Consider the following 22416-nt stretch of genomic DNA (forward strand, 5'->3'; position numbering starts at 1 on the left):
CAACCTCTCTTTATAAGAAGTGAAATTAAGAAAATTATCAAATAATTAGACGCCACAGTAGTATTTTAACCCTGTACAAATTATAAAGATGTGGCTTGTATTATCCTGAATTGGTTTATTTTGTGATAATGACTGATCAACTGTACTTCATTCCGCTTATTTCACGTCTACTTACTTAATACATAAATAAATACATACATAGACATGAAATATTCGAGTTTAAATGATCCTACTTCTATTTTAACATGCACACAAATAGAGCAACAACATATAGGGTAGAGTGGGGGAAAACGCCCCCATAGGGTAAAACGCAAAATATCCACTACATGAAGTCAAGATTATTTTACAAGAGTGATGCAGAAGTATTCACTATGAAGCTTACATTGGTGATGAGAAAATGGATTTCACAGTAAATTATCAAATTTTCAGCAGTAAGATTGGGTAGAGTGGAGGAAAACGTCCCCCCTTAAGGACTGTGTCATTTTTTTTTTTTCTGTGAAACAAAAGTTAAATGTGTTCAGAAATGTTATCATAGTTTTAGTGACAATGACATAAATTATAAACAAAAAATGAAACATGTTCAGAGTTTTCATGTTTTTTTTTAACAAAAATTAAATGCTACAAGCCCCCATGGGTGGGGTAAAATGCCCCCCAGTCTGACAAAGCTATTTGCTTTAAACATTTACAGCAAAATCAGAGTGCAGGCAATTTTAGCTTAAAATTAAAAAGAATATAATCAATAATTATGAATTACAAAATTGTAATAGCCTATTTAAAACATTTTGTTAGCTGATGATAACTGGTTAGCTAACTAGCTACCTGATGCTAACATGAGGTAATTAATAAATATAAAAGCCAAATAATTTTATTCAACCAACTAGTTAGAATTCATTTGATGGAAAAACAAAGAATTTGATGTTCAGTAACTACAGTAATTGGCCATTGCTCCCTGGGGGCTTTTTACCCCACCTGGCTGGGGTAAAGACTATGTTTGAGAAAGAAATTATGTCATTCTGAATATATAATTATATTTTTATTAAATAACACATACTCCCATCTATAGGCCCTACTGTTCTCATATCATAACTGTGATGTTCTACAAAACAACAAGCTTTAAACACTTTTTTTACTGCTGAAAATTGGATAATTTCCTGTGAAATCCGTTCTCTCTCTGGTACATCACCAGTGTAAGCTTCGTGGTAAAAACATCTACATCACTTTTATCAATGTAGTCCATAGTTACAATAAAAATATATATTTATTTCATCTTATTTTGGGATAAACATTAGGTAAAACGCCCCCGGGGGGCAATGGGCAATTACTGTAGTTATTCTGTTCTGAAAATCCTTTGTTTTTCCATCAAATGTATTCTAACTAGTTGATTGAATACAAATATTCAGATTTTGATTTAAAAATTACCTCAAATTAGCATTAGGTAGCTATTTAGCTAGCCTGTTAGCATTAGCATTTTGTAATTCATAATTATTGATTATATTCTTATATTTAAATTTAAGATAAAACTACCTGTACTCTGATTTTGCTGAGATGTTTAAAGCAAATTGCTTTGTCAGACTGGGGGACATTTTACCCCACCCACATGTGGGGTAAAACGCCCCCTTGGTACAAATTTATTTTTTTGTTAAAAATCTAACATGAAAAGTCTGGACATTTTTCATACTTGGTTTATAATTTATGTCATTGTCACTAAAACTATGATAACTTTTCTGAACACATCTAACTTTTGTTTTACAGAAAAAAACTTACACACTCCTTAAGGGGGGGGCGTTTTCCCCCACTTTACCCTATATAATTTTACAGACAAACCAAACATTATTCAGATACCTTCAACATTTCCCACATTAGCACAGTTTATTAGCTATAGTTTAGAAAATGGTAAAATCTGATAAGATCTCAGAGTTAAACTGTGTCAGAACAAATTCATCTTGATAATGTCAGATAACTTTGATAGAAAGGTATGTAATGGATTACAATCAACCAAAAATTCAAACAACTGTTAGTATGACAATATTTACACAGCTATCAATACTTTGTTAAGCAATTACCAAGCAATGCTGAATTTTGTTCAGTCTTTGGTGTAAAAAAGTGGCATTACCAATTAAACAAAAACATGGAACCAAATTTTTATCAGTTTTAGTGGTAGCACTGTATAAAGATTTTGTGGAAATATGTCACAGCTTACTTTGTTTTGCTATCCTCACTTATATAAATGAACTATAGTGTCCTGCACCCACTACCCTGGTGAAAAAAACAGCATATGCTGGTAGGCATGTTTTGATGCTGGTTTAAACTGGTCCTTTGCTGGTTTTTGCTGGTTTACGCTGGTCATGTTGCTGGTCAAGGACCAGCATCAACCAGCAAAGAACCTGCAAAAACTAGCTACGGACCAGCTTGAACCATCACCAAAACATACCTAACCAGCATATGCTGGTTTTTTCACCAGGGTAGTAAAAAAAATATCAGAAATTATATCTGGTGTCTGAATAATTTTTAGTTTGACTGTATATAGGCCTATTCATCTGCATCCAGGTAATTTTTTTCTATTGAGCCAACTAAATTATGTTAGCTAATATCTACCAAGATACCAAGTTCTTACCCGTGTGTCTTACCTGTTTCTTATTCTTCTGAGGAGATGTGCACTTTCTTTTCTTCCCATGCTTCCGTCCATAGTGATGAATGATTACCATTCATGGAAGTATCGTCAAGGTATTTCAAAGAACTGCGGTATTATAGCACACGTCCAAAAGATTATGGAATAGTTTTGTGTTTTTTTCGTAGCGTAAGAATTCAGGAAAAGAGGCAGCGTTACAATACATTGAGCAATGTCTGTAATTTAGGCTAAATGAGAATAACAATGAATATTCAGTGTAAATGAATATATTTAATTAATTATCAAAAGTTATGAGCATTACAGTTTTTATTACAGTTCTATATCGATTATAGAATGGAAATTAGAAGTAGAATTATGGTGACTGGCCACCAGGTGTCGATGTTGTATAATTGTAGTTTTTGAGATTTGAACTGTGGAACAGTTTAAAAGTTTATCTTTTTCTTTTCTTTTTTTTTAATTAATACTCAAAGTGTCATTTACAGTGCAGGTGTTGTAAACATCATACAGTATAATTACGCAAACAAACAATAAATAGCTTACATACATGCATACACACATACATAGTGGATAGAGGCCAAGGTGCTTTTACTGTATCGGATGTGAGGATGTATTGTACTGCACTGGATGTGAGAGGTCATGATTATTTCAGAGTTTGGACAGCATCTTCCTGTTGGTCCCCACCTTTAGTGCTTTCATTTTAGTCTCAGCCTGCCTTCCTCAGCATTTTCTCTATCCTATTGGCATTCCCCTTTAATGCTGTTTCCCCAGCACACCACTGCATTGAAACAGCACTTGCTAGCACAGACCGACAGAACATTATTAGAACATATCATGGTACTGTGGAACTGCATAGCGCATGTGGTGAATGACCTAAGCCTTCTTAAAATAATGGGTTGTTATTTTATTACTGTTACTGAGTTGTGTTTTTATAATTGTAATTGTTAATTGTGTAATATAATAATGTATGGTTTAATAATGTATTATTTTTTTAAATCTTGTTTTAGTTTCAAATTTACGACTTTGAGAACGCGCTAGGCATTGCGCGCTCCCGTACTGCCAGCCCGGTTTCCATCAGCTGTCCGTTTACTCATCTCTCTCTCTTTCTGTGCTTCCCGCCCACACACGTGCTCACGTCTGTGCTCTGATTGGATGAGCAGGAAAGCGATGAGCTCATATTGGTTAAAAATAGCTTCACGCGCTGGGGCTAAAAATAGGCGCATATATAAACCCCGGCGCTTCACTCAGGCTCGCGGCACTTACGCAGCGGTAGCGGGGAAGGTTGAATCTCTCTGTGAGACAGAGAGAGAGAGAGAGAGAGAGGGAGATTGCGAAAGGGCGGCGGCCCTTTTTCTGTCGGTCCCGCGTCACGGCGCAGTCTTTCACAAGAAAGACAGAAAGTGGCAAGTTGTTGAGTTTTTCAGCCAGCCCGGGTCTGGGTGTTGCCCGCTGGGGGTGGGGGCTACATGACTGTTTCCTTCCTTCCTCAACAAGTCATGCTTTTTTTCTTCTTCAGTTAAATAAAAGCAGGCTGTGTTGTATTGCATAATATCCGAGAATTATCCACTAGACTGTCATTAACCATATTGGTAAAATGGTTTGGAGAATTTCATCACGCTGTTCTGAATCCAGGATTATCCAGTGGGTGGCAACTCAAAATAATTCCAGCTCCTCTTCACTAAGTTTTGAATCAGAAAGCTCTCTCAGCATTAGCTGGAGTGAAGAGGCTTAGTCATCAGCGTAAAAACAGAACATACTGTTCACTGACAAAATGAAAGCAGGATTTCCACTTCTGTTGAAACTTTTTCATTCCAGCTCTGTGGAGCAACTGAATTGTCACCTATTAAGTCTATAAGTTATGACACCCTAAGGCTCATTTTCCAGAGATTCTATGAACAGATTATGATGAAATGTCACCAGTCCACATTTTGTGTTGGTGTGTAAACGGTGCTAAAATTCTGAAATGTAAAAATGGTTCCTGATTTTACACCAGGAACTGAGTTGAGTTCAGTATTGTTTGCGTGTGTACACTGTTCGGTGATGTCAAGATTAATTAAACAGCATATATGTCTACTCCACTTTTTCTGGACAAAATACGTTTACGGGAATAAATTGTGCAACTTTATTTTGCTTATCTTCGTGGCATTTAAAATAAGACTTTCTTCCTCAAAAATAATAATAAAAAAAGTAAACATGTTCCCATTACTCGTTACATACAATAGTAGCATGTGACCATGATGATGAATCATAAAAGAAGTCCGTTCAAGTTCTGTGTTAAATTTCAAGCCATACATTTGCTTTGTGTGGGAAATGGACCAAAATGTCATCACCCACTAATAATCTATTGTATAATCTAATATGATGAATTCTATGGTAACTTTCCATCTGGAAGTTGACACACCTATGAACTCAACTCACGTTTGCTTCTGCAATTAAACTCTGTGATCACCGCAACATCCTGTACAGCACAATGTTTGGAAATTCTGAGTAAATTAAACAGAAAAATGACATCTCGAGGATGTGTCACAACAGGACAAAGACTAAACATTGCTGCAATCCACTTTGGTTGTTATAATGTTATGTATAATTTCAATACAACATACTAAACTACTTTTACTACCCACGTTATTTTTCCCGTAAGTGTGGGCGCGGGCCATTTGTAAAATTTATTGGTCTGGCTTCCGGTCCTCGTCTAGTTATTTTAGCTGTATAAAACTGCTTGAAAATGCAAATTGGTGTGTCTTACCATATTATTTTTTCATGTATTATCTTAATTATGCACACTGGTTTGTAGTGCAAACAGTTTTAAGTTTTACCATTTACTGCACATTGTTATTCTTCTCCTTATTTCTCTATTCGCTTGTTAAGTGATGAGTAATGCGTCCAATGAATGGTATTTCCGGTCCAATTCAATTTATTTTACTTAAGAATACTATCTCAACGGCCATTTATTAGCATTGTTTATTCATATTGATCATTTAAACTAAACGTTTTCAAACGTACGGTATACACTACACGGTGTCCCAAACACAAATAATTTTTATATTTATTTATTTATATCCCAGATAGCACACGTACATCTCTGAGACATCTATTTGACATCTGGATTTACATCTGCAAGATGTTGTTTGCTTATCTGCAGTATGTCTGTTGGACGTTTCCTGTCAGATCAGTCAAATAGATGTCTATTAGATGTCTTTAAGATGTTAATGATTTAGAATGCATGTAAAACTGACATCTTACAGACGTCTGCCAGACATTTGTACACAGCAGATGATTTTCAGATCAAGAGATCTTTAACATCTTGCAGAAGTACGTGTGCTATCTGGGACAACTTTTCATTGTCTGGCTATCTGGGATTTCGGTATGCAGTTAAAGGGGAGGGTTATAATTTTTTTGGTAGTATTATATTACATTGTAAGTGTATATTAGCACCGTTTGTTGTTTCTCGTGGCAACTGATAGAGCATTTGGACACGGAAGCGGTGATGCATGACGTCACACTTGACAAGCCAATAGCGGCTAATGAAAGGAAGGTCTAGTCCATAGGCTTACTTCCACGTTGAAGAATAAGGTGGATATATAATAATTTGTGATTGATATTTATTAGAATTATAACAAATAGTTTGCTACTACCACAGTTTGCTGGGACAAATAGTATGTCAGATTTCAGCAGAAATGCATAGGCAGTCAGTGTGCACCGAGTTCATTGATGTCTTTAATTAACATATGCTTTTATTTCATGAAAAAAAGAGAAGTGTAAACATTCTTCAAAATGTCCACACTTTATGAACAGCAGGTTTGTAATGAGTAAATAACAGAAGTGTGCTGATTTGGTGAACTGCTTACAAAAAGGGAGGGGAAACAAAAGGTCTTTTTTTCTGTTAGAATCATTTACATTCTGCTAGTTTCTGAGGGTTTACAAATGAATCTGATCATTTTCTCTCACACACTCACACTCACACACACACTCACACAAAAGCACAGGTTTGCTCCTTATAGAACATCTTTTATTACACAAGATTACCAAGTCTAGTTTACAAATACGGTTTAGTCCTGAATGTGTGTACATAAATACACACATTCATATGTACAAATATGTATACATATCAACCACCCCACCCACCCCCCATGCCCCTTTTTTGCTTTAAAACAGCTATTTTGTACTTTTGTTTTAAAATCCCAATCTTGCCCTGATCTAAAAGAAAACCTTAAAATTATTTATACATACAGAAACAATCAAATTCAGCCCTGTTTCATGTTGCAGGAAAAAAGCCCAGCATATGAGGAATGGGCTGAAGTATTGATTGGCAGCTCACAGGTTCACACCTTTCCGATCAGCCCACAGGGTCACATGACAGCATTTGGCAGATGGGCAAGCTTGAATGATACCACAAATTCAGGTAAAGCATCGAAAACAAAAAAAGTCCCATGTGTCCAAGTTCTCTTAAATACTGATAAACATCTCCAAGACTAAAAATATAAGACCAAAAGGGGAAAAAGAGACAAAAAGCTTTTTTTCTGGGATCTTTCCCAAAAGCATTTGGCGAATGTGAGGGGGGTGTATGACTTTGTAAATAGGAGTGCGCCCCTCACACACTCTTTTTGAGCCCCAGTACAGGCACAGAGTCCAATGGCAAGCATTCACAGCAGACAGCATTTGTTGGGCTTCTTTCCCCTACGTGCCTGCAGCGCCGCTCTAGTGGCCATTTCAAACACCTCCCGAACGCCATCTTTTGTTTTGGCTGAGCACTCCATATAACCAAATGCTCCGATCCGATTGGCCATGTCTCTCCCTTCCTCTGCTTTAACAGGCTCCTATTGGACAGTCAACACAAAATATGCTGTCAGTACAAAAACTCTCTTAAAACATCCAACTGACGAAATTCTGTGCTAATACTTTGTTTACATGTTTACCTGCTTCATCTTGGTCAGCTCCCTCCGTGTGTGTTCATCATTCCGCAGGTCCTTTTTGTTGCCGACGAGGATGATGGGAACGTTTGGACAAAAGTGTTTCACCTCAGGTGTCCACTTCTCTGGAATATTCTCTACACAGAGGTCAAAGATCAAAGTTCAGTTCTGGAGTTCTAACACTGGCCACAGGTCAGTTTCATAAAAAAAACGGGAGAGACAGTTACACAAAAACAATAGACCAAAAAGAGGATCCTTACCTAAACTGTCAGGACTGTCAATGGAGAAGCACATAAGAATGACATCAGTGTCTGGGTACGAAAGAGGACGGAGCCTATCGTAGTCCTCCTGTCCTGCGGTATCCCAAAGGGCAAGTTCCACCTATTAAATAAAGAGACACACAGAGCTCAAACACACATTCAGAACATCCCAAACTATTAAAATGGACTTGCACTGCTAAAAGGACAGATGGAGGTGCTATCAGCATGTTAAGCTAAATAAGGAAAGTGAATCAGGTCAATATTTTCACATTAAAGCCACTTCCAAGAGCTCCAAGACTTATTTAGCCTATTAAATTGGGTTTTGAGTTTACATGTGGACACATGGTCCTCCAATAGCCAATAATTTGACCAAATAATGAACCACACTTTGAGCATTATGCAACCCATTGTGTTTTTTTTAATCAGCAGAAAATTGCCTCAATTACAAACAGCTGGAAGAATGATAGTTATGCACATTTTATTTCTCAAGTGTGTTTTGCTCACCTGTTTGCTGTCAACCTCAATGTCGGCGACATAGTTCTCAAACACCGTGGGGACGTAGACTTCAGGAAACTGGTCTTTACTGAACACGATAAGCAAACAGGTTTTACCGCACGCTCCATCGCCTACAATCACCAGCTTCTTGCGAATCGCTGCCATACCTATAAAGAACATACATATACAGTTAAACACTGCAGTATTACACGGCCAGTCATGTTTACAGCAGCAACCAGAATAATGTCGGAATGCTTCATTTTTCAATGTCAATACAAACTCTAATATGAACAGCACTGTTCATGGTAGTCCTCTACCATTATAAAGTACTGTAAATACACACCAACCCATCCCTCAGGCCCAGTAATCAAAGTCACACAGGGTTCAGTGACTTCAGAGCCCTCAGTTGACTCATCACAGCCAACGGTGACATCCGACAAGCCTTCAACAGAGTCATTTTAACATGACCAGCGCAGAACCAACCCATCCGATCGCATCAACAAGACACGGCACTTCATTTTCTGATCCAGGACAGCCGTTTAAATAGAGGCAGATCTGGAAGTGTCTGTTAACTGGGCCAGATGTCTTTGAAGTGCAAGCTGCACCCCAGTGGCCAAGATAAAGCTGGCAGCTACAGAACAGAGCCCACATTATTGATGAACAGGCCCGTGGCGATGAGAGCGGCTCAGATGGACAGTAGATTAAACACCGACACACACACAGAGCAGCAAAGCTAAAGATCAAAGTCTGAAAACCAGCAGAAGAGACAAAGCCTCGGCACTAAAGATCAACTACTGGTTCTATCTTCCATACGGCCCACTATATATAAGGTACATCCATGTGGGAGATTTTCACCTCAACTTCAACTATTTAAAACAAAAAACAATATGCATTATGCAATGCTGTGCAGGCTGAGAGCCTGGGTAACAAGCTAGGAAGCTCAACATCTGAAGATGAATCAGATGTTTATCAGAACCTCCTACACTAATTCTCATATCCTCATGGAAGTCAAACTTTACTGGGTTGCATGTGGGGACATGACTTCTGGGACCTCCTGATAAATGCATGACAACAGTAAGGTTAGTGAATTATTTAAAGTTATACAGATTAGTCTGGATGGCACCTGTTGGCGCAATGAATCTTCATTCATGAAACAAGAACGTTTTCTATAAAAAGTCTGTAAAAATCACTTTACACCTCCATTCACACTAATTTATGGAAAATTTACCCTGAAATGTTCTCCACTCATGCTGTCATGGAAAATGTAAATAAGGCCCAATGGGAGTTTCAAACCACTGTATGGGATTATACACCCATATTAATAGGAGCATTACTCACAATGACTTCTAACGGTCACTGGGAAAATTTCATGCATCAAAATGAAAGCCTGTTACTATATCATAGCTAATTGCAAAAAGAAAAAAGCTTAGGTCATTATGTCTGACTGCCTGTAGTTTCCTATTAAAAAAATTGTGACATCATTTACATAAACATCTCACTCGAACACAGCTCAATACTGTTTAATGCTATGTTATATAAATACACTACACTTAAGACTGAACTAAAGCAAACCATGGTAAATGACTAGAATGAATAAAGTTCTTTGTGCTACCAAATAAAACAATACCAAAATTATGTCAGATAAACTTAGACATTACAGATTTTAAATAAGCAGATAAATCACAGGGGTTAAAAAACATACACCAATCATATTATAATATCAAAGATTTAAGAATCCTGTGCTTATTTTAGATTACCAATTTATTAATTCAAATAAATATTGAAAATCACTTAAGAACAATAACAGCTATAAGTAAATGAAATCATTAATCCTCCAGTTACGTCTAAATCTGAGATTATACGAGCGTCTGGGTCGAGCTTTAGCTCTCCGCTTTAAATCAACAAAGACAAACAGCTTCCACCACATATATAACTGTACCGGTAACATCGAAAATATCCACAAACAAATACTTGGGTGTAAACTTTACCGCTTTCCCCACACATTTAAAAGGTATTTTCTATATCTAAATACCTGGATAAATCTTTAAACGGTTTTAAATATCTGGACGCTGAGGGTGAGCCGCTACTCCCGGCCGGCGGTTGCTTGCGGAAGCGGCGAAATGGTCAGTCGTTGAGCGCTTAGCTTTCCACGATATCAAAAAAGTAGTTTTAAAACAACCATTCCGCGGCGGATTGATCTTATAAAGTTTATAATAGCTGTACAAACACAGAGACCTAAAAGAAAAAGTAATCTTACTTGCAGTTTAGATGGCTAGCCGTTTTGTTTTATATCAACGGTGGAGCTCCGTCGTCTCTTCTGTCCGATACAATAAACCGTTGACGAGCGCGCGCACAGCGCGGGCATTCAGAAGGGGGAAGGGATTGCGTGCACGAGCTCGAGCCACGCCTGCGCGAGCACGCTGAAGAGAGTTTATTTGGCGGTGGATGAATGAGTCATTATGAGAGACGGACCACCCTAACCTCCTCCGTAACAAGGCAGTTTTGTGTTATATATGAAGTAAAAACTAAAACTGTGCGTGTCGTTCCTGGAGCAAAAGGGGACTATTATCTAACCAACGTACAACTTTTTCCAGCCTAAAACAACACCTAACCTTATCAGCATACCGTTGAATAGGCTAAAGTTTCTTTGGAAACTCCAAAAATCAAAATATATCACTCGAAATGCAATTAGCATCAAATATTATGTTTAGCAGACTTGTTTTAGGAAGCTACAATTAAGAAACAGCGTTTAGAAACAGAAGGTAATCAAATTGAAGGACTTCCTCAAGCTAGATGAGCTTGAACGGGGGAAACGATGTTAGTATGTGTGTGTTGCGCCATCTATCGGCAGCTGTGTTTCATTACAATACACTCAGTCCACAAACAAACCCACCCGTTAAAAAAATATTTACATTTATTCACCATCATGTGGTTTCAAGCCTTTACGGCTTTCTGTGGAACACAGATGCTAATCAAAACTATTATCGCATCATTGTTTGATATGATGAAATTGAATGGTAACTGTCTTTTTGCCTAAATTTTTATTGTGTGCTGCAGTAAGTCATACGGCTGAGTGGTTCAGGGTGAGTAAATTACAGAATTATCGTTTTGGAGGATGTGTTAGATATATTGTGGCTAGTCATCCCACCTCTAATTGTTGTAAAACAGTAAAGCTCATGCAAAGCCTTTGTTGGAAATAATAAAAGATAGATGATTAAGGCTGAAATGTATTGTAATCAAGAAGTTTAAAAAAAAATAATAATAATAATTATAATAATAATCTGTCATTTTAAGGTGTACATACACAATTTCCAACAATGACTGTATGATTTTGAGATCCATCTTTTCACACTGAAGACAACTGAGGGACTCCCATGCAACTATTACAGAAGGTTCAAATGCTCACTGATGCTCCAGAAAGAAAATTATGCATTAAGAGCCCGGGTTGAAAACTTTTTGTCTGGGAAACATGCAAATATCTTCTGTCGCTTCTGAAGGGCAGTACTAAATTATAAAAATATGATATTCAGGCAAAATAAGAAAAATGTGCACATCTTCATTCCATTCAAAAGTTTTCACCCCGGCTCTTAATGCATCATGTTTCCTTCTGAAGCACCAGTGAGCGTTTGAACCTTTTGTAATAGTTGCATATGAGTCCCTTAGCTGTCCTCAGTGTGAAAAGATGAATCACAAAATCAGTCATTGTTGGAAAGAGTTCAAATACACAAAAATGCTGGAAAAACAAAAAGGATTTGTGGGACCTGAGGGATTTTTCTGAGGAACAGCAGGTAGTTTAACTGTTCAGGACAAACAGGGGACTCATAAACCACAAAAACACAGCCATGGATCATTGAGGTAACAACACTGCATTAAGAATAGGTTAATTTTTATAAATTCAACTACTATTTTCTATATGGACTATATGTAAACATATTTCGTATGAAATATCTTCAGGTCAGTACTAAATAAAAATACCATGCATTTTGTATGATCCTTCTCATCCTTCTTAACTGTATATAAACACACAAAATAACTTCATATTTGGGCTTGTTTTTTTTAGGAGTATCATTTATAGTGTTTCTTTTTAAATTTTGTATTCATCAAAGAATCCTTTAAAAACAGACCAGTTTACACAAAAATATTAATCAGCACAAAAGTATCATGTGACACTGAAGACTGAAGCAATGCAGACTTATCAAAAAACAAAAATCCTAGTCTCCAATGAATGGTATAACACACAGAGACATAAACATTAACAAATAATGTGAATAAAGCACTGATCGATTGTTTTGAATCAATAAGGTCCTCTGGGACAGGTGCGCTCTTCATTCAGTCTTTATTACAGATGGAGAGAGATCAGAAAATTAGGCTAAAACCTGAATCAGAAAATAAGACTGTGAGAGAAGCATCTCAAGGCTGACACCTAGGAACCATAAGAAAACAGATCAATAATTACTAGTAAAAAACTGTAAAGGAAAAAAAGGTTAAAAATATCAGTGGAAAAACTCAGGAACACTAATCGAAAATCATAACATAATCAGGTTTCTTCAGAGAAGTATCTGCATTAAATGAAACTCAAGCCACATTGTGTAGACAATCTGTGTTTTATAAAAACAGGTCCATTATGCAAGCTCAATTTAGAGTGCAACACTCTTATCAAAGCCAACACATACAGACAGATCATTAAAGTACAGATGAGGAAAAGGGTACAACAGGGGACAGAATCAGATTCTGTATTGCTATTATCATTTCAAACTATTCTGAACAAAAATATCTTTGAAATGACTGTATCCGATTCTCTCCTCACTATGCCTCCACCTATGAAATCATCATGACTGAAAACAGAAAATCAAAGGGCCACATCCTTATCAATGACAACACAACCTTAAATTAGAGATCACGCATTCTTTGAAAAGTCCCACATTTTGCATAAACCTTCTTCATCTTTAGCAATCCTGTCCTTCACGTTCCAGACATTCTTTTGATGCTGTTACATCAGAAAACAGCAAAAAGTCCCATCTTCTGCTCAATAAATATCAGGAATCTTGCCTTGCTTCCTGATACAAGGCCAAAAAAGAAAAAAAAGAAAAGAAAAGAAAAAGCCCCAAACAAAAAGAGGCAACCCATAAACATCTGTAGTCTGCCATACATTTAAAAACTGAATCCCATCAACCATTAGAGCATTTATTCAGAAAGGATACATCCCAAAAACCTTACACAAGAGGCCAGAGGGAGAGAAGATATTCTTGTTTTTACAAAGCAGAAGTACTGGAGCACTGCAGATGCTATGTGTCAGGCTAGTCCAGGAGTTTTTGTACAGCTGAAAAACTGAGTACGGATGTCATTTAGTTTGGGTAATGTGTTCTTTTAGTGGCAACTCCTTGTTTGTGTATGTAAAACATTACCAAGATAATGTGTATGTGATGTCTCCAGTAGCGTTTGTGATTGTAAGGGTCAACTGAACTCTGCGGGACAAAAAGAAGGTATGTGTCTTTTTTGTGTTAGGAATGGGTTGGAGCATCTTCAAAACTTATGATGCTGGATTCCTGTTGTCCCGTAGGATTTTGTATGGAGCTGGGTGCTGGTGGCAAAGTCTCTCGGCTCGAAAGGAGAGGAGTGTCTGTTCGCACCTCCTCATCTTCATCGTCCTCCTCATCTTCCATGCTGGGCCAAGCCGACTGGTCTTCCACACGCTTCAGACGCTCATTCAGAGCTTTCAATGCCAGTTGCCTGTGGGGAAACACAAGAAAATGTTATTGTTGCTGCTATCAGCCAATAAACAGATAAACAGATATAGATACATCAAAACTGAGAACAATCAGCGTGGTCCATGTCAAATCTACTTCCTTTATTAGCTCTAGCGATGCAATGTTGTACCATATCGGTCATGTTTATTTAGAGATTTATTTCAAATATACTAAATTTATTAAAATAATTAAAATTATTTATTAAAAATATATTTTATTAAAATTTATTAAAATTATTGAAAATAAAATAAAAATGTAAATATTAGACGAAAAGTGCAAATTTAGAAATTAGAAAATATAAAAAGTAATTAATAATATTAGTAAACACTGTAATTGTATTTAAATAATACTAATGAGTTAAAATTAGTAGAATAAAAAATTGGCCATATTTTTCATGCTGTACATTTAAAAAAAATTGTGATTCCTAAACTCAGTTGTAAAACGTAAATATTAGATGAATATGTAAATTTAGAAAAAATTATAGTGTTGAAGTATTAAAGTGACAAATGAAAGCTAAATAGATGCATTAAAAATAATAAAAATGACAAAAGCATGTGCCAAAATTAGAAAAAACTAATTAAAATAATTGTAGTTTAAGTCTTAGTAATTTTGTCACATGCTTTTATTTTTATATTTTCAGTTTTCATATTTTAAACTATTTGGAAATATCAAAATAAAAGCTAATTCAAAGTATTAGAAAACACTATAATTGTATATAAATAATATTAATGAGCCAAACTAAGTCAAATAAAAAAAAATGCCATATTTTTCATACTGTACATTAAAAATGTGTGAATCCTAACTTCAGTTGTAAAATGTAAATATTAGATGAAAATGTAAATTTAGAAAAATGATAGTGTTGAAGTATTACAAAGACAAAGCTAAATAGATGCTTTAAAAAAATAATAAAAATGACAAAAGCATGTGCCAAAATTACTAAAACAAACTAAAATAATTGTAGTTCAAGTCTTAGTCATTTTGTTACATGCTTTAATTTTTATATTTTCAGTTTGTGTATCATTTTAAATTATTTGGAAACTGAAAATATAAAAATAAAAACTAATTCAAAGTATTCGAAAACACTATAATTGTATATAAATAATATTAATGAGCCAAATTAAGTAGAATAAAAAAATTAGCCATATTTTTCATACTGTACATTAAAAATGTGTGATTCCTAAACTCTCTTGAAGCATTTAAAACAAGTAATTGTAGTTTCTAATTAGGAGAAACAGTATATAATGTTCATATCAGCCATAACATGAAAATAAACATCTGCTTATGAGTACTGCTCTGAATTAAATCAATTTACCTCCTCCTTTCTGCATCTTGTGGGTCTGTGCCTGGCAGGCTGATGGTGATGGAGGATGGAGCCCCGACATCATAGCGCTTCACCATCTTTCGACAAACTTTTATCTTCACAAGGGCAGCATGCACAAGCCCAGCTGCAAAGCCGACGGCCGGCTGGAGCGCCTCTGGGAAGAACGAGGCGAAGGCAAAGTGGTCCGACATGTCTCCACGCCCCCTAGGGTGCCTCTGGTAGAAGCGCAGGTAAACCCACCCGGACAGAGCGCCGTACCCGCATGCTGCTAGTGGAGCTAAAGTGTCCAGCAGTCCCGCTAGCCGCAGGATGGCTATAGCTAGCAAAGCCAGCGCCGGAGCAGCTTTCAAGCGTACTTGAGGAACTCGAAGCACTGTGGTGTCTCCCGCAGTCTGCTTCAGTGCTACAAGCACGCCCCCCAGAAAAGCGGGTGCGCCATACACCCGCACGGCAAACAGGTAGTCCAGGTCAAAGGTCGCAGCGTAGGTGAGAAGATAAGAGAGTCCAGATAGGAGACCGGCCGCTACGTTTACCACGGCGAAGAAGATCAGCAGCTCCAGGGCTCCCCATAATGGCTCCAAAAGCCGTCCGGCAACCATTACAGTAGCAATGTTCACTGCCACACCCACAATGTGCTGCTCCACCACTGCATGGGTCAGAAGCGTCCAAACCCAGAAGTTTGGTGGGAAAAGAAAGCCAGGTGTGATGCCGAGCAGGTAAGGGGTGTTAGCAGCCCATGAGAGCAGGTACAGCAGGATCACTGTGGCACATATGGACTTGACCACCACGCTCGTGCTCGCAAGTGCACTCAAAAAGTGCTGCCGTGCCACTGGCAGGTAACGGTTCATCCTGACCGATTTGAGTCCTCAGTTGTAAGCGCTCCGGAAATGGCAAGCCTAAGAAATCAGCAGCTTACGTCAAATTTGAGGGACACAACCAGGAGATGAAACCCTGACATCAACATGCAAGCAGTGTTACCTCATCAACAGAGGTTTTGCAAGGATGAAAATTGTGGAAAATGACAGTGCTACCACACACTGGTATTACAGGTGATTGCAACACTTGTGGTGAGATAAGTAGATCTTAACCTCCTTTAAAAGACAAAAAAAACTGTTTCTTTAAATAATAGTGTTACCTAGAAAATAACACAAATAATTTTATATTCCAGTATGTATACAAAACACTTTTAAATACTAAAGCTTTAGTGAAAGGTAACTTTTCTGAAAGGTAAGTAGTTGACCTTACTGACAAAACATTGTTTTTTACTATCTACCTACTCAGGTCTTCTTGTTTCTTAGTTGTTCATATATAATTAATCACTTATGCGTTTCTATCAGTGTCACCTGAGCTATTCTACCTGTTTATCAGCACCGTCTGCTAACACTCCAAAAACCTTCACCTCCTCGATTTAAATTAACACATTTTCATGTCAGTTTGACAGTCTCATGTCTTATATAAGTCTTTTGGTCTTAGTTCAGGCACTTGCCGTTTGTTTTAGCGGTAAAACACGCGAAGAAAGGCGAGCTACAAACAGCTTTCTCTCCGGTGGCATGTCCTCTCAGACCGGCCTGGAGTCGCAGTTCAGTCCGGGGATTTCCTCTCAAAACAGGCCGCCAGGTAGCAGGTTTGAAGCCAGTAAGCGTGATTCCGAAACAAGCGTCCCGGATTTTCTTTTTAGTATCCTAACGTCGACATTTCTTCTGAATTAAGCTTGTGTTTTGCTGTTTGAGTATGTGGCGTTTCCAGCAAACAGCCACAAAGCACAAACATCAGATTTGCAAACGTCACCGTTCAGCTTTGCGACTGGGCGTGTCGTTTACGGCGCTGTTCAGCTAAGACTGCTGGGAAATATAGTTTTTTCCATGATCGCTAAGGCAGGTCGTTTCTTTTTAACAGCTGCTTTCACCATTTCTTAAAACTAACCAGTATTTATTCTTATGCTACCAGTAGTATGTTTTTTTTTAATACTAGAAATACAATAGTGACTGGTAGCTACAAATAGCCTAATCATTTTGTTGCTGCTATAGTCCCTATTACATTATAGTGACAAAATAACTTTTCCATTGTTTTGTGAGGGGGGATTTTCAAAGGCGAGATTCAGTCAGTAATCCTACGCGATCTGGAATTTCTGGAATTCCGTGTGAGGATCTGAAGATTTCCCCACAGATTTCGCAACCTTCAAACCCTCTGACTTGTTTATGACATTGATTTAAATAACATAATTGTGTACCATATTGATATAATAATACAAAGAGAAAGAAAATATATTCCATTTGTTGTTATTAACAACATGCAGTGCAATAAACATTACACTAATAAACATTTTGTGATTTTAACTGAATTAATAATTATAATTTATTGCTATTTTGTGAATAATACAACTGAGGTCAAAAGTTCACATACACATTGCAGAATCTGCAAAATGATTTAATAATTATTATTTTAATAATTTAATAATTATTTTACCAAAATAAGAGGGATCATACAAAATGCATGTTATTTTTTTATTTAGTACTGACCTGAATAAGATACTTCACATAAAAGATGTTTACATATAGTCCACAAATTAAAATAATAGTTATATTTATAAAAATGACCCCATTCAAAAGATTCTTAACAGTGTGTTGTTACCTGAATGATCCACAGCTGTGTTTTTTGTTTAGTGATAGTTGTTCATGAGTCCCTTAATTGTCCTGAACAGTTAAACTGACTGCTTTTCTTTAGAAAAATCCTTCAGGTCCCACAAATTCTTTGGTTTTTCAGCATTTTTGTGTATTTAAACCCTTTCCAACAATAAGTGTATTATTTTGAGATCCATTTGTCACACTAAGGACAACTGAGGGACTCATATGCAACTATTACAGAAGGTTAAAACACTCACTGATGCTCCAGAAGGAAAAACGATGCATTAAAAGCTAGGGGCCTAAATATAATGTTTTTTTTTTGTTGTTGTTTATTTAGTACTGCCCTTCAGAAGCTACAGAAGATACTTAAATATTACCCAGAAGAGAAAATAAGTTGAATGTAATCATGTAATCAATAAAAAAGAAACTGTAGTCTGATAGTATTTTAAAATGTAATATAATCTAAGTACTTAATTTTTGGAATCTGATTATGTAATCCAGATGACATGTAATCAATTACTACCCAGCGCTGTGAATGAATAAGTACTAGTAATTAACCCATTTAATCCCACCGGTCACAATTGTGACCACAATTTTTGCTTGCACATTTTTCTGTAGTATTAAAAAGCAACTCTTATTATAAAGCACATGTTCATATATAATGAAAATTTAAGATGTCTAAATGAGTTCAGGGCAGGTCTAACATGATTGGGTAGTTTGGCCATGTGACCATAAACATTCATTTCCTAGTACTGCCCTCTGAATGGAAGGATAATGTCAAAGCTCAGAAATGACAGGTACATTTTCTAAGTTCATTTTTAAATAGCCAATACATCTTTTGCATGCATCATCATGAAAGGGTTATCTATACATACATATTAAAATTATATTATTACATTGCTTTTTTCTGTTGTCAAACTGCTGATAAGTGAAGACGGTCACAATTGTGACCGGTGGTATAACACAGGGAGTCTAGGTGTATAGTGTAAATGCATTTACAAAATTAAAAATCTCCAGCCAGCAATTAGTTTAAAGACTGGTTTAACTTGTTGAAATTTGTTTTATTCCATTAACAAGAAGTAAACATTGTCTGGCTCAGTTTCAAAAATAACAAAATAGCAATCTTATGCAGCAGTTTAACACAAATATTCAAATGAAATGATGACAAAATGACAGATTATAAGAACATAGAGGAAATTATTATAAACTTCATTATAAATGGAAATAAATAGCGTAGTAATGAAAAAAATGTATATAAAAATTGGAATAAATATTGCAAAAATAATAAATAAACAAATGATGAAATATGAGCCTAAGGTAGGAAACATGTAACAATTGGCCTGGCACACTTCTCACAGGAAAATGTCGTGCGACCGTCACAGACACGACATCTGACAAACCTATTTCCTGCACAACAAAAAAAATACTTAGACTGTTATTTATCTTTTACATAGCTTTTATATAGCTATTTGCAGATGTTATGATTCAGAAAACATCTTTATATATGTAATCTGCTTGCCTGTGTTTATTGGCCAGTGAGCAACACCATCAAACCTGTGTATATCAGTCACAGCAGCCAACATTGAGGATGGCCTCCCATGACCTTTTGGTGCAGTACCAAATTTTTTCAGGAGACTTTGGGCAACTACTCGCTGAAATCCAAGAAGATCGTAGTCACCATTCATGACATCTCTGCGGAAAAGCCAACTGTTGACCACAGCACTGTGAAGAGTCCATGCATAAATTGGCCACCACCACTTTTTTGATCTTATTGTGCTGTGATAACAGGACACCTGAAGATCATGTAGATCTACTCCTCCCATTTGCTGGTTGTAGGAGTGGATTATTTGAGGTTGCTGTAGGTAGTCATATGCCTTTCTTTCCTTGTTCCATCTCTTAACTGGTACCTCAGAGTAGACATCTTCCACATTGCTTGCAACAGTGACCACACTGTTGTCTCTTCACCTCACCAGTAGCTTTTCTCCTTCAGACAGAACTTCGGTGGAGCCCCTCTGTAACTTCTGGAATTCACCCATTGGGTGCACTCCAGCATAAGGCTCCATGTGGTAAAGGTAACCCCCTGAGGATGCCAGGCTCCAAACCTTATAGCCATAGCGGATTGTTTTCCCTTTATGAACTGTTTGTACCCGTGGTGCCCATAGTAGGGAATCATGCTCTCATCAACTGACAGCCACTTACTGAATGGCAGAATTTTGTATGAGCTATTAAGCTCCTGAAAGATTGGCCTCACTTTAAAGAAGGGGTCATTGTTGCACTTTGTGTTGTCCACTACATGGATGGATGCCATAATCACATGGAGCCTTATGCTGGAGTGCATACCCTTCTTCCATAGACCGGGCTAGGTCAAGGGCCCAGCGTAGTCCTGGGTTTGGCTGAACAAGCTGGTGTTCCAGGAGGATGCAACTTCACACATGACAACCTCTTCACCACATTATCCCTGATTGATGAGATGACAAAGCGAGGATATGGGTGCACTGGGACCTTGCGGCAAACAGGTTGTTTGCTGTGCCATTCAAACCAATGGGTGAATTCCAGAAGTTACAGAGGGGCTCCACCAAAGTTCTGTCTGAAGGAGAAAAGCTACTGGTGAGGTGGAGAGATAACAGTGTGGTCACTGTTGCAAGCAATGTGGAAGATGTCTACTCTGAGGTACCAGTTAAGAGATGGAACAAGGAAAGAAAGGCATATGACTACCTACAGCAACCTCAAATAATCCACTCCTACAACCAGCAAATGGGAGGAGTAGATCTACATGATCTTCAGGTGTCCTGTTATCACAGCACAATAAGATCAAAAAAGTGGTGGTGGCCAATTTATGCATGGACTCTTCACAGTGCTGTGGTCAACAGTTGGCTTTTCCGCAGAGATGTCATGAATGGTGACTACGATCTTCTTGGATTTCAGCGAGTAGTTGCCCAAAGTCTCCTGAAAAAAATTTGGTACTGCACCAAAAGGTCATGGGAGGCCATCCTCAATGTTGGCTGCTGTGACTGATATACACAGGTTTGATGGTGTTGCTCACTGGCCAATAAACACAGGCAAGCAGATTACATATATAAAGATGTTTTCTGAATCATAACATCTGCAAATAGCTATATAAAAGCTATGTAAAAGATAAATAACAGTCTAAGTATTTTTTTTGTTGTGCAGGAAATAGGTTTGTCAGATGTCGTGTCTGTGACGGTCGCACGACATTTTCCTGTGAGAAGTGTGCCAGGCCAATTGTTACATGTTTCCTACCTTAGGCTCATATTTCATCATTTGTTTATTTATTATTTTTGCAATATTTATTCCTTAATTTTTATATACATTTTTTTCATTACTACGCTATTTATTTCCATTTATAATGAAGTTTATAATAATTTCCTCTATGTTCTTATAATCTGTCATTTTGTCATCATTTCATTTGAATATTTGTGTTAAACTGCTGCATAAGATTGCTATTTTGTTATTTTTGAAACTGAGCCAGACAATGTTTACTTCTTGTTAATGGAATAAAACAAATTTCAACAAGTTAAACCAGTCTTTAAACTAATTGCTGGCTGGAGATTTTTAATTTTGTAAATGCATTTACACTATACACCTAGACTCCCTGTGTTATACCACCGGTCACAATTGTGACCAGAGATGAAACACATTTTTTCATGGACTTTTCAATTATTTTTATAAAAAATTGACATTGATTGTTTAATATCCTTACAAATACCACACAAATTCATATATGTCATCTCTAGGAAAAATTTGGGATTAAATGGGTTAAATGAATATTACTGATCACTATTGGAACAAATGTTAGTCTCTAATGAACACTTAATACTGAAATTGAAAAAGATAACTAATCATTATTGGATGACCTAATTAAAAAATAAAAATAAATATTAGTTTTAAGCAATAAATGTCAAACACATGTCAAATGACATGATAAACTGAAAGCATTATCCTATCTAGTCCACTAGATGGCAGACAAAACTCATCTTACACTTACTAGTATGAAGCTTCTTCCAGCTCAGTCTTGTTGTGATTTACTTAAATGATAACAAATATTTTGCATTCTGCCAGAGTCTGTAAAGTTATGCAGTTACACAAATGGTGTGACCTCATTTGTGTAGAACACCATGTACAAAAAGGTCTTGGCTGCTTCTTCACCTGTAGATCTGGGGTCTTGCGTGCCCGCTGGGATGCTGACAGGTGTTGTTGCACATGTTGTGTCCTCACAGAAGGTAGACTAGACAGTGATATTCAAGCCAGCAAGGATAAAATGTTCTCACCCGCTCACACAAAAAACAATTCCTGACGTCTACAAAGATTTAGCTCTTCCACAAATTCAGTAAGGTTTTAATTTCGATGTTTTATGTCCATTCATCCGTTCTGCCAGCACACACACATTTATCTGTCATGGCAAAGACTTTCTA

At 36.9% G+C, this 22416-nt stretch overlaps 2 protein-coding genes across 4 annotated transcripts; both read right to left on the reverse strand.

Annotated features, from left to right (window-relative positions):
• Positions 1-6338: 6338 nt before the first annotated feature.
• rhoab (ras homolog gene family, member Ab) lies at positions 6339-10710 on the reverse strand. 2 transcript variants are annotated; one of them, XM_051117107.1, is made up of 5 exons: positions 10549-10710; positions 8301-8458; positions 7797-7917; positions 7543-7673; positions 6339-7443 (listed from the first exon to the last, which is right to left on the reverse strand). In XM_051117107.1, the coding sequence occupies exons 2-5, from the start codon at positions 8454-8456 to the stop codon at positions 7270-7272; spliced, it is 582 nt and encodes a 193-aa protein (XP_050973064.1). In that variant the 5' UTR covers positions 8457-8458; positions 10549-10710; the 3' UTR covers positions 6339-7269. The 2 variants fall into 2 exon arrangements, with proteins under 2 accessions (XP_050973064.1, XP_050973065.1); XM_051117108.1 differs by lacking the exon at positions 10549-10710 and adding an exon at positions 10324-10536.
• Positions 10711-12876: 2166 nt separating this feature from the next.
• tmem115 (transmembrane protein 115) lies at positions 12877-17186 on the reverse strand. Of its 2 annotated transcripts, XM_051117106.1 has the most exons (3): positions 16846-17186; positions 15351-16255; positions 12877-14021 (listed from the first exon to the last, which is right to left on the reverse strand). In XM_051117106.1, exons 2-3 carry the CDS (start codon positions 16205-16207, stop codon positions 13793-13795), a joined length of 1086 nt encoding a protein of 361 aa, XP_050973063.1. In that variant the 5' UTR covers positions 16208-16255; positions 16846-17186; the 3' UTR covers positions 12877-13792. The 2 variants fall into 2 exon arrangements, with proteins under 2 accessions (XP_050973063.1, XP_050973062.1); XM_051117105.1 differs by having other exon boundaries at positions 15351-17186.
• Between the last annotated feature and the right edge of the window lie 5230 nt (positions 17187-22416).

This window comes from Labeo rohita, chromosome 8 (assembly GCF_022985175.1).
Source record: "Labeo rohita strain BAU-BD-2019 chromosome 8, IGBB_LRoh.1.0, whole genome shotgun sequence".
NCBI classification, from domain to species: domain Eukaryota; kingdom Metazoa; phylum Chordata; class Actinopteri; order Cypriniformes; family Cyprinidae; genus Labeo; species Labeo rohita.